The sequence below is a fragment of the Mixophyes fleayi genome, chromosome 8 (genome assembly GCF_038048845.1).
Source record: "Mixophyes fleayi isolate aMixFle1 chromosome 8, aMixFle1.hap1, whole genome shotgun sequence".
In the NCBI taxonomy this organism is placed as follows: domain Eukaryota; kingdom Metazoa; phylum Chordata; class Amphibia; order Anura; family Limnodynastidae; genus Mixophyes; species Mixophyes fleayi.
In genome coordinates this window covers 116,164,300-116,177,580 of record NC_134409.1, presented here as the reverse complement: position 1 = coordinate 116,177,580, position 13,281 = coordinate 116,164,300, and the positions used below count along the sequence as shown (strand labels likewise).

At 39.5% G+C, this 13,281-nt stretch overlaps 1 protein-coding gene and 1 non-coding gene across 4 annotated transcripts in view; both read left to right on the top strand.

Annotated features, from left to right (window-relative positions):
• Nucleotides 1–13,281, top strand: part of ERC2 (ELKS/RAB6-interacting/CAST family member 2) — an 804,554-nt gene that overhangs the window by 551,194 nt on the left and 240,079 nt on the right. The window contains exon 19 of one of the 3 annotated variants that reach the window (XM_075183254.1): nucleotides 3,241–3,540. The exons of the other annotated variants lie outside the window; for them this stretch is intronic. Within the exon in view, the coding sequence (XP_075039355.1) occupies nucleotides 3,241–3,258 (18 nt within the window). The 3' untranslated portion in view covers nucleotides 3,259–3,540. Of the gene's footprint in view, nucleotides 1–3,240; nucleotides 3,541–13,281 lie in introns of those variants that run through there. 3 annotated transcript variants of the gene reach the window in all.
• LOC142100523 (U6 spliceosomal RNA) lies at nucleotides 3,280–3,384 on the top strand. The gene has a single exon (XR_012678825.1). It is a non-coding gene; the product is annotated as a U6 spliceosomal RNA (small nuclear RNA).

Here is a 13,281-nt window from a genome sequence, read left to right as displayed (position 1 = left end):
GTCTCCCTGGCAACATCACATGAGGAGTTCTGATTGGCTCCACTTGTGGTGTTTTTTATTTTTCTTTAAACTTTACAATTGTTGTCCGTGAGACCTGGGTTGAAAAACCCGGGTCTCACCATCACACTGGCATCTACCCGGGTCTACATGGGAATAACCCTGCAAAAGACCCGAGTTCAATTCCCGGGTCATCCGATCCAGGTAGATGCAGGGAGTAGGGACCCCCTTTCATACCAAGCCTAGATCAACCCCGGCAATATCCCGGGTATTTTAGGAAGTGTGAAAGGGGTATAACAGACCCGTATAAACAGAATCATTTACCTGCAATAAAGTTACAAATATGCTACTTAGCAAGTTATGTTTTATCCGGTTGAAATGCATATTTTATTTAGTGGACATTTTATCTTCTGATTTCACATTTTATGTGGTCTGTGCGAGTATCGGGTGGTCAGTAATGTTTTACTCTAATTCATATAAATCTTTCCTGTAGTTTTTTGCACTTCTCCATAGAATAACACAATTAATGAGACATCACTTAACCTTTCCCCTCCCTCACGATCTCACAACGCACGTGCAGCGCTCGCAGAGCTGTGTCGCCAATGTGAGACCTATCCACAGTTGCTAAATATGTGAGGATGTGATCACATCTCATGTGTTAATAGCAGAGAATAGTGTGTCTGCAGCACCTGAAAAAATATACAGAATAAATTGCTAGAGTCTATGATTAATGTAGTGCCTTTAGAAAATGAAGCATTTGAAGGAATTTGTACAGCAGCATTCGTGTTGAGGCATGTAGGAAACAGCCTTGTTCAAGAAAACATCTATGCAGATTAATAATTCAGAATTTACAGACAAAGAAAACATTGTTATATGTATTGTGTCTGATGTGTAGATAATCCCAGGGGGGTCACGATCTGGGTCACAGATCTCTAATTTTGTGTTTTCAATCATTGGTCATGTCTAGGATAGACTCGTGAGGCTTTTTTTTTTATTGTAATTTTATCTAATGGACTTAACCAAATTCTACTATTCATTAAGGAGTTCCGCATCTCACTATCGAAACAATTCCCTCGTCTCAAAGGTCCTATTTGTTTCCGAGAAAAGTTGGAAATCAGGATGAATATTTGAGAGTGAAATAAGCGCTGTAGTTGAGGTAAGAGACGGGAAAATCAGGGAGTCTTCACAGAATTTTATATTGATGAAGAAGGCCATTAGCCGGACAGCCTGAAGTGATACACCTTCGAAAGTACCGTTTAAACCTTGCGTCGTCTTCTTTCATTTGATGAAGTTCTGTGCAAAGAACTTGACCTTGTCAGCAGCTATTGGATGTGTCATCTCACAGAACTGCTGTCTTCATTACAGCGATTGCCCTCTGGCTGGTCTCAGCCACCATTTCATCTGAGTACTGTCATTGGAAATAACTTGTTTTTGACCACAAAAAAGGAATTGCATTGCTGCGTTTACAGCAAACTTATTGCTTTTGTGTTTTAGCAGGTCGAAAGGTCAAAGACAAAGATGAGAGGTTGTGCGCAGTGATGTATTGTCAGATTAAAGTGGCGATGTTCTGGTCTACATTGGCAATGGCAATTCACTGGCCTGTTGAGTCAGGCAGTCCTCACTAATCCTGTTAGACAAGCACTGGCTTACGGGGCAGTTTTCCTTTTGCCAACTGTGCCATTCCTTCCTTGGGCACAAAACACGACAAGGGAAAACATGTGCACAGTAGATTGAATCATGGATGTGTATGATTTCTGTTGCATTTATAGAAGGAAAAGTGAATATATGGTACATGCCATGATTCTCAAATCTCCATGATTTCCTAAAATAGTTCCATCTTAATTGGACCATTGAAGTTGTTGATGCTATATGTATATGTAGTTCTCAGATCATGTTCCTATATGTGTATGAAAAAACGACACAGTTCTTATTCTGTTATCCTATATACTGGATGGCCTTTATACTATACTGTATATTCTTCTTCTCTATTGATGGGCGACTGCACAAAACCCTACTACTCTTGTTGTTTCGGTTCTTAATCTGTATGATGCATAAGGTAAAGAGGAGCTTTCTTCAATATCACCAATCTTAAGCTGGGTACACACCTATGCAATCTTATTTCAGATGCAATTTCTTTAATGATTTCACCAACAATTGATAGTCCCGATGAGCATGTCTATTCATGTGTACACACCTACACGACTTACCTTCAGATCTGTGATCTTCATCTCTCATAACCATCTGCTGAAAAGATTGTGACTCTGAATACACTCTAAAGAGATAAGCCTATGTTGCTGGTCTGTGAGTGCTCCACATTTGCCGACAATGTTCCATCGTTGATCGTGATTTTTAAGAAGTTTAGAAAACCAAATCGAATGATCAATGTGTTTTAGTATGATAAAACATGATCATGGGAGCGTACACACATGTTTGCAATATCTGACCAATAATTGCATAGGTGTGTACACAGCACGGTGGCGTAGTGGTTAGCACTTCTGCCTTACAGCACTGGGGTCATGAGTTCAATTAAATCATGATGCCAGTTATCATGATAACATGTATTAATTCCAGTCAAAGCATGTTCATGGGTATGGAAATGGAACCCATTTGTTCCAGTGACACCATACCTGCTTGTGCGTGCAGTGAAAAGCGTTTAATGGCACAATGACATTTTTTGGGGCGATGCCTGGTCTGTTTACTTCACTATCTTTTATTAATCTCCCTCTTCCACCCAACCACAAGTGCAGTCGCTGGTTACCACCAAATGTTAAACACAACTACATTTGACATGCGGCGTCATTGGCATTTTCCTAATGCCAGTGGGTATCAGAGCTTGACATAATACCTATATCTTGTTCTGTTTGTGTTCTTTAATTGTCCCCATAGGGACACAGGGAAACGCCGCACTACTCAGTGGGACATACAACAGCCTCATAATTGGTTATGCCAGAAATCCTTCCTAGAACCAGCAGCTGTTCTCATATGCCATCCGGGGATTTGCCCTTTCTGAAGCTACAGCTCTGTTTTGCTTAATGGTCGCTTTCCTGATCTTATTTTTGTATACAAAATTAGTAATAGGTTAACACGGCTGCCGTGACTCAATTTTTAATTGCCCAGCCGCAGTAGTGATGATTGGAGCGAGGGTCGTGTTTTGCACTAACACACAAGTAAACTTAGCTATTTTCATAATAAATGTTAATGAAGATGCACAACTGAGTGTATGATTTTTATTTTCCTTGAAAGGTGATGATGAGAAATTAAATTATATTAAAATATTCTCGTGTGCTTGTTTCGGCATCACATATACTAAACTTGGAACGACAGAGAAGATTAGCATGGCCCAAGAACGAGGATGACACGCAAATCCGTGAAGCGTTCCATATTTTTTAGAGCAACTCACAAGACGGACAGTCTTCTAAAGAACTGTATTTGGCAAATAAATATTACAATTCTGTTGAACATTTGTTGAACATTTTAGTTAGAAACTTCTAAATAAAGTTAACTCTGAAGCAACAAATACAAAACAAAATGTGAAAAACATTTATTTTATTTAGTATTCACAAGTTATTACAGATTTGTTATTTTTTTTATAACACAAATAACAGTTGAACATAGTTTTTTGGGTTTTTTTGTATCAGGATTAATAATTGTGATATAAAACAATTTGTATTTGTATACTGAGGTAATTTGAAAGTTTGCGAACCTGGTTGTTGTTATTTTGTACAATGACGTCTTCTAATAAAAAAAAATTATAAAAATATTTATATGACTGTATGGAATGGTCATATCATGTTTTGGTGTAGTGCCCTATGCAGAATACTCTATATGGCTTACATATCCATCTTTATACGATATAAATGCACTCAATCCATGCTCTGGACTATATACTTGAACTGAAAAATTGAACAAACATCAGATAATTTGGGGTCTAGTTATAAAGTTGTTTTCTCCCATGTTAACATAGTAAACGCCGAATACCACCGTCCTGATAGATCTCTATAGGGACAGAGAAATTACCTAACTTATCAAGTGTCGAAAAGCTTAGCATGTCGCCGCCTGTCATTAAATTCTAACGCTATCTCAGAATGGCATTAGAGCTTACATGCCCACTCTCCCGGACTGTCCAGGAGACTCCTGAATTCCAGGTAGGACTCCCGGGAGAGCAATCAAGCCTCCAAAATCCTGCCCATCGAGACACAAAATTATGAGATTCGTGGTAAAGTGTGTCATTTTGGCCCTGTATAAAAATTGTCCTTTTGTAGCTAGAGGTGAGGCCAAAATGACACAATTTGCCCCACCCCAACCCCATCCACCCACCCACCACGCTCCCGCTTCGGGATCTCCAACAGGTCAACAACTATTCAAAGCTGGCAAGCATGCGTTAGGGTGATTTTACTAACTTTACAACCCGCTGGAGAGATCCATTACATCGCCCCACGCATGCAGTATGAATATTAAAGGAGAAGCTAAACAAGTAATATGCTGCTGCTTTAAGCAAGCAGCTAAGACAAATATACATAGGACACTTTTTCACAGCCTGTTTTCAGCCGCGCTGTCCGTACTAACAACATTAATTACCAATTAGGAGCAACCAACAGCGATAATAATCTTTATTTATATCAGAGAAAAACCCTTATAATTAATAAATAGACCCCTAAGTCCCCTCATTCTTCTAGGCCATGGATAGGTGTGACTAAATACATTTCTGTGTGACTCTGCACTATATCGCTAGAGGTTAATAATATAACAACTAGGGGCACATAGAAGGAGTAACCTACATCATAACACTTTAAAAATTCAATCAATAACTTTTTACTTCTGATTTATGAAGCCAGGTCTCTATTATGATCTGAAGTCATGTCATAATGATGTCAGACCTACCGGTCTGTACTTATCTGCCTTTCATTTTTTACAATTAATAACTAACCAGTCCACTGGGATCAATATTAGGCTCAGCCCTGAAATATTTAGAAGAGAATTTACAGATGCTTGTGATTTAAAATATAATATAATTGTTAGTTGCTGACATATACACAACAATTAGCCACAAATATGTGCACCAGTGGGACTGTGATATATAGATTTGCTGTTATACATTTACAATAAGGATGTGTTAGGAAGCTTTTGTTAATAGAAAGAATGTATTTAGAATGCTGCAGCTCGAGGCTTATGTCGTATTGTTCACGCGGTCAGCACATAATGCATTTGATGCTGTTGTTTTTTTTACGTTATAATTGTTCTCTACACGCATCATACACAGTAATTAGCTCATGTGTTTTCAATTGGCTTTGTATGTTCAAAGAATCAGCAAAAGCCTTGAGATATCAGGCAATGGCTTTGTTTTCTCAGTGGGAATAACAATACACAGTGCTACACAGTATGTTCATTTAAATACAGAGCCTTCTATATTAGAGCTACATCACATGTCCGATTATAAAGCATTGCCATGTGTGCTAAGTGCTTTCAGCTTCCCGTGATCTCAATGAAGAGATATTTGTTGCATGCTCTGTGGCCCTCACATAGCTATAGTCTTCTGACCCATTTCATGTACAGAGCCTATTTTCATAATCATAATTGTATAATGTAAACTGAGGAAAACCTCCTGCAAGGACCGAAGCTGTGCTGAGAGCTGCTTGTTATTGTAGGAAATGCTTTACAGGTTAAAGGGCCACTGGAAACCATAAGTTGATCCTATATGAAAAGCATATACAAAAAAGTCACATTGAAACCTTCATAAATGTATATGGCAAAGATTGATTAGGAGTGAAGCAGACTTGCTGACTTTTAAGGTGACATGTGCAAGAACGGGGCACTTTGGCTTCACTCCCTGCTATGAAATACCGAAATTCACAACATATCGGGGGTGGGACTTGATGTGCAAATTGCATCATTAAGTCTCGCCTCCACCAAGACCCGGGATGCCTACTCTTTCGGGACTCCCCGACATGCGGAAATCTCCCCAAAATTTCGGCAGAATAGTGGCGTTACCGTGCTTGTCGTTATTTATTAACAGTTATTTTTATAGTGCTTATATATTAAGCAGAACTTTACACAGAGTATTTAGTCATTCACATCAGTTCCAGTGCAAATAAGAACCTACCCAGGGGCTTAACAATAGAGGGTGCGGAAGCTTCTGACCTGCACATGCGCTTTGAGCGTAGGCTCAGAAAAGGCCCCACACTGATAGGTGATAATGGTATCAACGCTCCTTCCTTGTTGTGTCCCCGGCAGGAAATGAGTAAAGTTGTGATTCGTCATGAAGGCTTTTTCTTTGTGAAGCCTGGTGAAGGGATATCTGGTTTTCTGGCCTAGTTGTACCCACTTTATTCTGACAGGCCACCCAGGGGTACCTTACTATGCCAGGGAAGCCAACCCAGTACCTTCTAAGGTTCCTATCGTCACTCAGGCAAATGCAGTTAGAAAAGTACAACAGTACATTTATTGTAATAAAAACAACAGTAGAATATTATAAATAAATAGTAAATAAATGCCAGGCGGGTTTACCACATTATCTGTCCCTTACCCCATTAGTAGAGAGCACTAACTCACAAGCAGCCACCCTGCAGCTTCCAGCCATCTGGCTTTCTGACTTCGGTGCTGTCTTAGGTATCATATGGTGCTTAGAGCAATGATGACACATATATGGAACTGATTGCAATGATAAGATATCGGAGTGTGGGAACAGGCCATGTTAATCCTTTTCAGGTGAAAGTATGCTTTCACATAACGAGAGTCTACACTACATCAAGACTTTGTTCTTGGTTCCTGCTCAGGGTTTGCATAACCTTTCTCTGATGCTTAATAGATCAGCACAGTGACTAGCATTGCTATCTCACAGCGCTGGGCCATGGGTTCATTTCTGACCAGCAAAATTGAACCCATGGCCAACAGTGAACGGGACCTACCTCTCAGCTTTCCGACACGTGGGGAATGGTGTCCACGGTGGGGATGGTGGAACAGAGCCTGCCTAAATTGGGACAGTTGGGAGATATGCTATGTAAATAAACATGTTAATGCATAGAGAGAATATTCAATGTTACATATCCTTTTCTAGTCTACATTGTGCTTTTTTAAAAATGTACAGAAAAAGAAAAAGGAAAATACACACAGCTTGTTAGTTGGTTACATTTTTCCTATAGGACCACACATCTTTCAACTATTCTAACCAATTTATAGAATGCTATTATGCTTATCCCATGTGTTATTAAATTAATTTACAATATAAGCCTGTACTACTCCTGCCAGATGTTTCTCCCAAGCTCCTACTACGGTCACTCCTATGAGTGTAGGTACTAGAACTCTACGTTCAGAAATTGTACAGATAATCTGCCCTATATAATAATAGCCAGGCCACACCAAAGACAACTCGTTAACCTTATAATACTTGTCAATTTGCCCTGGTGTCTCGTCACCTATTTCCATTCGTTTTGCAGTATGTCTACTTTAGATCTTGTTGACCTAAAATACACACCTCTTATCTGCCCCTTAACCCTCTAATTTGCTATTACATTAATGATAAAAATTACAAAATGACACCTGTAGCCACATATGGAACAGAAGAAAGACTCCACATACTCAAACCTAGATCAATAGCAGGCACAAAAACAACACTTTAATCATTGTACTTGCTGTTTAAATGTCAGGATGTAGGTGTTATATTATAACAAAAACTAAAATCCTGTGGAAAAGCTGCAAAAAACAATAAGAGTCTAGAAGGCAGTCAGGTTCTCTGCTATACAATTTTACATAATGTAGGCTGCTTGTCTGGTTGGAGGCTTAAGATTTCTATAACTTCCGACCCTGTCTGCTTTGACAATAATTATTTTCTTTAACTGTCCCATATAATAAGTTATTTCCTGAATTTATAGAAGAAAAAAGGCAAAAACAAAATCATCGCCAGAGTGAGAAGAAGTTTGAAAAGGCTTTTGCTGGAATGCCCAAGGGAGGTGTTGTTCTAAGCTTTAATTACACTTTTTCAACCCATTTCTTTGTGTGAATGATCCCACGTAGCACTGTATAATTATGCCATTTGGCGTGCCGAGCAGCGGACGAATGTTTTTTTGCATGATTAGCCTATATGTTACTGTCTGTAGTATTGTGTTATTATTGCAAGTTGTTTCCTGTGTTTTGGAGACAGCCTATTATCTCACACAACTTGAAAGCTTTACACGCAGTGACCACAACAAAAAAGAAATCTCAGACAGTGTTCAAACCGAAATGCCTTGCTAGTGTTAGCAGAGCCCAGAGGTTGGATATTTGGAAATGATGTTACTGATAAACAGAGATTGTTCACTGAGTTGCTGCCTGTCTAGTTCGCTCCAAGAATCATAGGTCCCGCTTGAAAATTAGGGCATCTATGTTAGGCTTTGTGACTTCTAAACATCTTGTAGATGGAGACATTTGAATGTCCAATATAAAGATCACCTACAACAACCACTAGATCTAGAATATAACAATTTCTATATGAAGGAACCAATAGAAGTTGCCCCAACTATATAAGCAAATCATCATAATCATTTACTTATATAGCACCATATAATTCCGCAGTGCTGTACAGAGAACTCGCTCACATCAGTCCCTGCCCCATTGGAGCTTACAGTCTAAATGCCCTAACATACACACACAAAAACAAACAGACTAGGGTCAATTTGATAGCGGCCAATTAACCTACTAGTATGTTTTTGAAGTGTGGATGGAAACCGGAGTACCCGGAGGAAACCCACGCAAATACGTCAAGAACATGCAAACTCCACACAGATAAGGCCATGGTTGGGAATTGAACTCATGACCCCAGTGCTGTGAGGCAGAAGTGCTAACCACTAAGCCACCGTGTTGACCATGTTTCAGTATTTTTGTAAAAGCAAAGTTATTTGAGATAGGGCTGCAAATAAAAGCTTTTATTCTGCGTGCCAGATCTCTTCCGTACGGAGGTCTAATTCATGGCCTACATGTCTACTCTCCTGGAATGTCTGGGGACTCCCGAATTTAGGGGAGTAGGCCAACCTCCCGGATCACACCCAATCTTCCTGCGTACTGTGGTGCGGGCACGCACTTCACGGTGAACCACATCATTGTGTCCTGTGGTCATGCAAATTGAAGCATTGTACAGCAGGGAACGGGGGCTGTCCATCGCACTTGCCACTCTTGGACCTCCCTTCCAGAACCCCCTGGAGGAGAGGCATGAAAGGTAGGCAAGTATGATGGGTGACTTACAATATATTTCACTCAGCTACATAGCACAGGTACATACAAAATCATCTTCATATTATGAGATCCATACTATGCCTTTTATATACTGTTCCTCTTCTGCGGAGGTCACTGCAATGAATAAAATGTACAAACAAGAATTGTAACTCTTCTGCCAGGAAAAGTCCCCAGTATATTAAATGGTTGAAAAGCAGTGGAAACTGTGTCCTGACTTCCCATGTCTTATTAATAAGTAATGCATAACTTCCAACATTTGACGTTTCTGAATTTGGACTCCTCCCAGAAGGGTGGGTACATGTCACAATGGTGTGCCCGTGCCACCTGAGGTGTGTCCGTGCCATCTGAGGTGTGCCCGTGCCACCTGAGATGTGTCCAGCACTTCTGAAGTGACCAATACCTATAAGATGCACCCAAATGGTAGGAGGTCAGACATTGTACACTGCCACACAAACACACACATAGTATAACACTGTATTATCCCTGTTTATTGGTCTCTCTCCCCACATGCCATGGAGTAGTGACGGTAACAACTCATTGGGGTTCACAGGGCATACAATAGGTTATGTGTGCTTTGGGCTATATAGCCATTATCAGGGGAGGGCTGGAAAATTTTAGCCCGAGGGGCAAGACTTGACTGAGCAGCCAAAAAGGAAAAACATTGCGGTTGGCCCAGTGACCCAGCCCAAGGTAACCAACCATGGGACTGGCCCAGGGGGACAGATGCCACTGGGGCACTCTCTTTAGAGTGGCTGGGGGGCACGCTAAATTGGGAACTCTTCAAGAATTCAGAATTAGAGAGTTGCCAACATCTTCACTAGTGGGCTCAGATTTTTCTCTGGGACCCAGAACACTTTAGCTCTGCCACTGTTTGAGTGCGCAGTTTCTGAATACATTGCAAAATATAACAGTGACAAACAGCATAAAGGCAGTGACGTTATATGGTACAATGGACTGGTGGCTGAGTGGTTCTGATATATGGCTATGGTAGTGTATATGACATTTTGTATGATGTTTTGATGGCTCAATTAGCTTTTTATTATCTCTCCAGGAAAACTTGTACCTCTCCTGTGTTTAAAACAAAGTTTAAGGAACAGAGAAACAGCTTATTCTTTTTTCCCTACAGGGGTCCTTGTGTTAGGAGTTTTCTGACAGTGCTGGCCATTTCCACAAGGAATTGAAATGGGGAGTAATGATATAATATTAAACACAAATGCAAATAATATAGAACATGCCGCGTTACTGTGGTCACTTTAGATACATTTTGTTTTGGAACTTGCATGCAAGTCTGGAAGATGCTTTATTTGAGATTTTTGGCATGTGGATATTGTTGTGACTTAACTGACGTCTTTCATGTGCGTTTAGAACTGTGTGGATTTTATTTACATCAAGTCAATTCTTGTTTTTTAGAGCATGAATAAATATTACTCACAACCAAGAAACAGATGTATAGTTGAAGTAAGGTACACACCCTACTTTTAAAACAGTGATCTATTGGGTGAAGGACTTTATTAAATTATTCCTGTACTTGTTTATATGCTCGTGGTGACCTCACTGTACCCCATCGACCTCCACTACTTTTTCTTGCCATAACACCTTCCCTCAGTCTTCTCTACCTTTGGAAACCATGAAGCCTGGTGTGCAGTACAAAAACTTGAATTATGTGCCCTATTATTTAAAAAAAAACACGGCATTCCATTGCATATTTGCAGCTCTCACCTATCTTATTATATTTTATTTTATTGTCTGTATAGTGTAGGACGGATGTTCTTGAAAGTGGATAAATAGGATTTTCTGAGGAAATCCTTTCTTTGGCAAATGTACTATTTCTCCATATCTCTGATACTTCACTGCCTTATTATTATTATCTTTTATTTATAAATCGCGGACATACTACACAGAGCGGATCATGACACAAGCAAATTACATACAAAGACATGAAACAAGGTAAAGATTCCTTATTGTGTCTCATACAAGACGAGCATCTTTCCATCAGCTTTTTACACTAATATTTTAACACAAAAAATAGAGATGTGGAGCCTGATTCATTAAGTATCTTAACTTGAGAAACTTCTTATTTCAGTCTCCTGGACAAAACCATGTTACAATGCAAGGGGTGCAAATTAGTATTCTGTTTTGCACATAAGTTAAATACTGACTGTTTTTTCATGTAGCACACAAATACTTGATAGCTTATTTCTACACTGACATTTAAAGTTGATATTTGTGTGCTACATGAAAAAACAGTCAGTATTTAACTTATGTGCAAAACAGAAAACTAATTTGCACCCCTTGCATTGTAACATGGTTTTGTCCAGGAGACTGAAATAAGAAGTTTCTCAAGTTAAGATCCTTAATGAATCAGGCCCGTGGTGCAGATTCTGTGCCCCTGACCCACTCAACCATACCAAATTGTATTTCAAGAACTGCAAACAGCGCATCATTTTAAGAGTAGCCTTACTAGGAAACCAGTGACTATGGAGCCTATTTATAATTATTCCCCCGATTGCTGCTGATAATAATGTGTTCTTGCCATGCAGAGATGGTGATACTTGTTAAATAGACATGGAGAAGCCTTCACCCCGCACCAGCAGGGTTATTACTAGACAAAGAGGTATTATCACCTGTGATAACCCTGTGATGTATAGTCCAAAATTATAAAATAAAAATATCATCTTTCGCCATCACTAGAGCTTTTGTCACCCTTTACTAAATCTAAGGGACACCTACATCTCGCTGCAAGGAAAGGGCTTAAATGACGAGAATTACGTCATTAAGGCCTCTTTTCCACCCACTTCACTAGGAAGTGGGATGGATTCAGGTGGATGGCCTACTCCCCCGGGAGTGTGTTAGAGCTACCTGGTATCGGGCTGGCTGGGCTGGGGGACAGAGGGGCCGGTCCCATACTGAATTACCTTGGGTTGGGTCACTGGGCACCTGCATTTTTTCCCTTTAAAATAGGCTGATGAGTCAAGTCTTGCCCTACGGGCTAAAATTTAACAGCCCTCCCTATGCCTGGAATTCAATAGTCCGGGAGAGTAGGCAACGTATGCTCTAACGTATGAACATTAGTAAGTTAAGTGTTGTTAAAAACATGCTGTATGACCTACCCTATCTATTGACAGTGCAGGAAGAGAACTATACAGAGTACAAACCACTCTCACTACTGTAACCTCATTTGTGCATCTACAAAGTTAAGTGAGAACCCTGTCCTGTCTGTCTGTATTTTTATAAAGTACTGATTCTAGAGAGACTGCAGGACAAACTCTTTGCTTTTCGAACCAATAAATATTGGTGTGTCTAATATATAGGGCTTACTGCAAGCAACAAATCCATTATTGGGAAGGGCGTCCAAGTTTAAACTGTAGCTATATTTTTTTTTTCACTTTGCACAAAGCGTCCAATCAAGAAGAGCCCCCAGAAAGCCTATAGAGGTCACGAAGGAAAGGGACAAGCAAGAGCTTATTTTGTCTCTATCTCTTGGCAAGTTAGCCTATTGTTTTTGCTTATTTAAACGGTGTTCATGAATGTTTTAGTCTTAACATCATCCAGATGACTGATCAAAGCACAAGTCCTTAATTCCACATTGCTAAAATATTTTTAAAAAGACAGTTTAAATATTGGAATTTTACAGCTACAGATTGCTTTTAAGCTGCTTGCTCTATTACCAGTCAATCAAGGGTTTTTATTTCACTTTACTTGATCCACACTAAACCTTCTGAATATTAGGGTTATATTAATACCTGACGGTCTCCGGCAGAGCTGATGGCGTGCTTTTATTTTATGTCTAAACTTTCTGAAATATTTCTGGGGAGAAATAGAGCTTAATCAGTATTACTTGAATTACAGTGTTCCAGTTCTAGTTTAAGAGTGTGTGTGTGTGTGTGTGTGTGTGTGTGTGTGTGTATGTATATATATATATATATATATATATATATATATATATATATATATATATATAATATATAGTACAAATGTATCTGTTATATACTTTAAGTGCAGCAGGCACTTATCAACATGTATTGTTGTAGTAACTAACTACTTACATACCAGCAAGAACTACCAACTTACTTACCCACC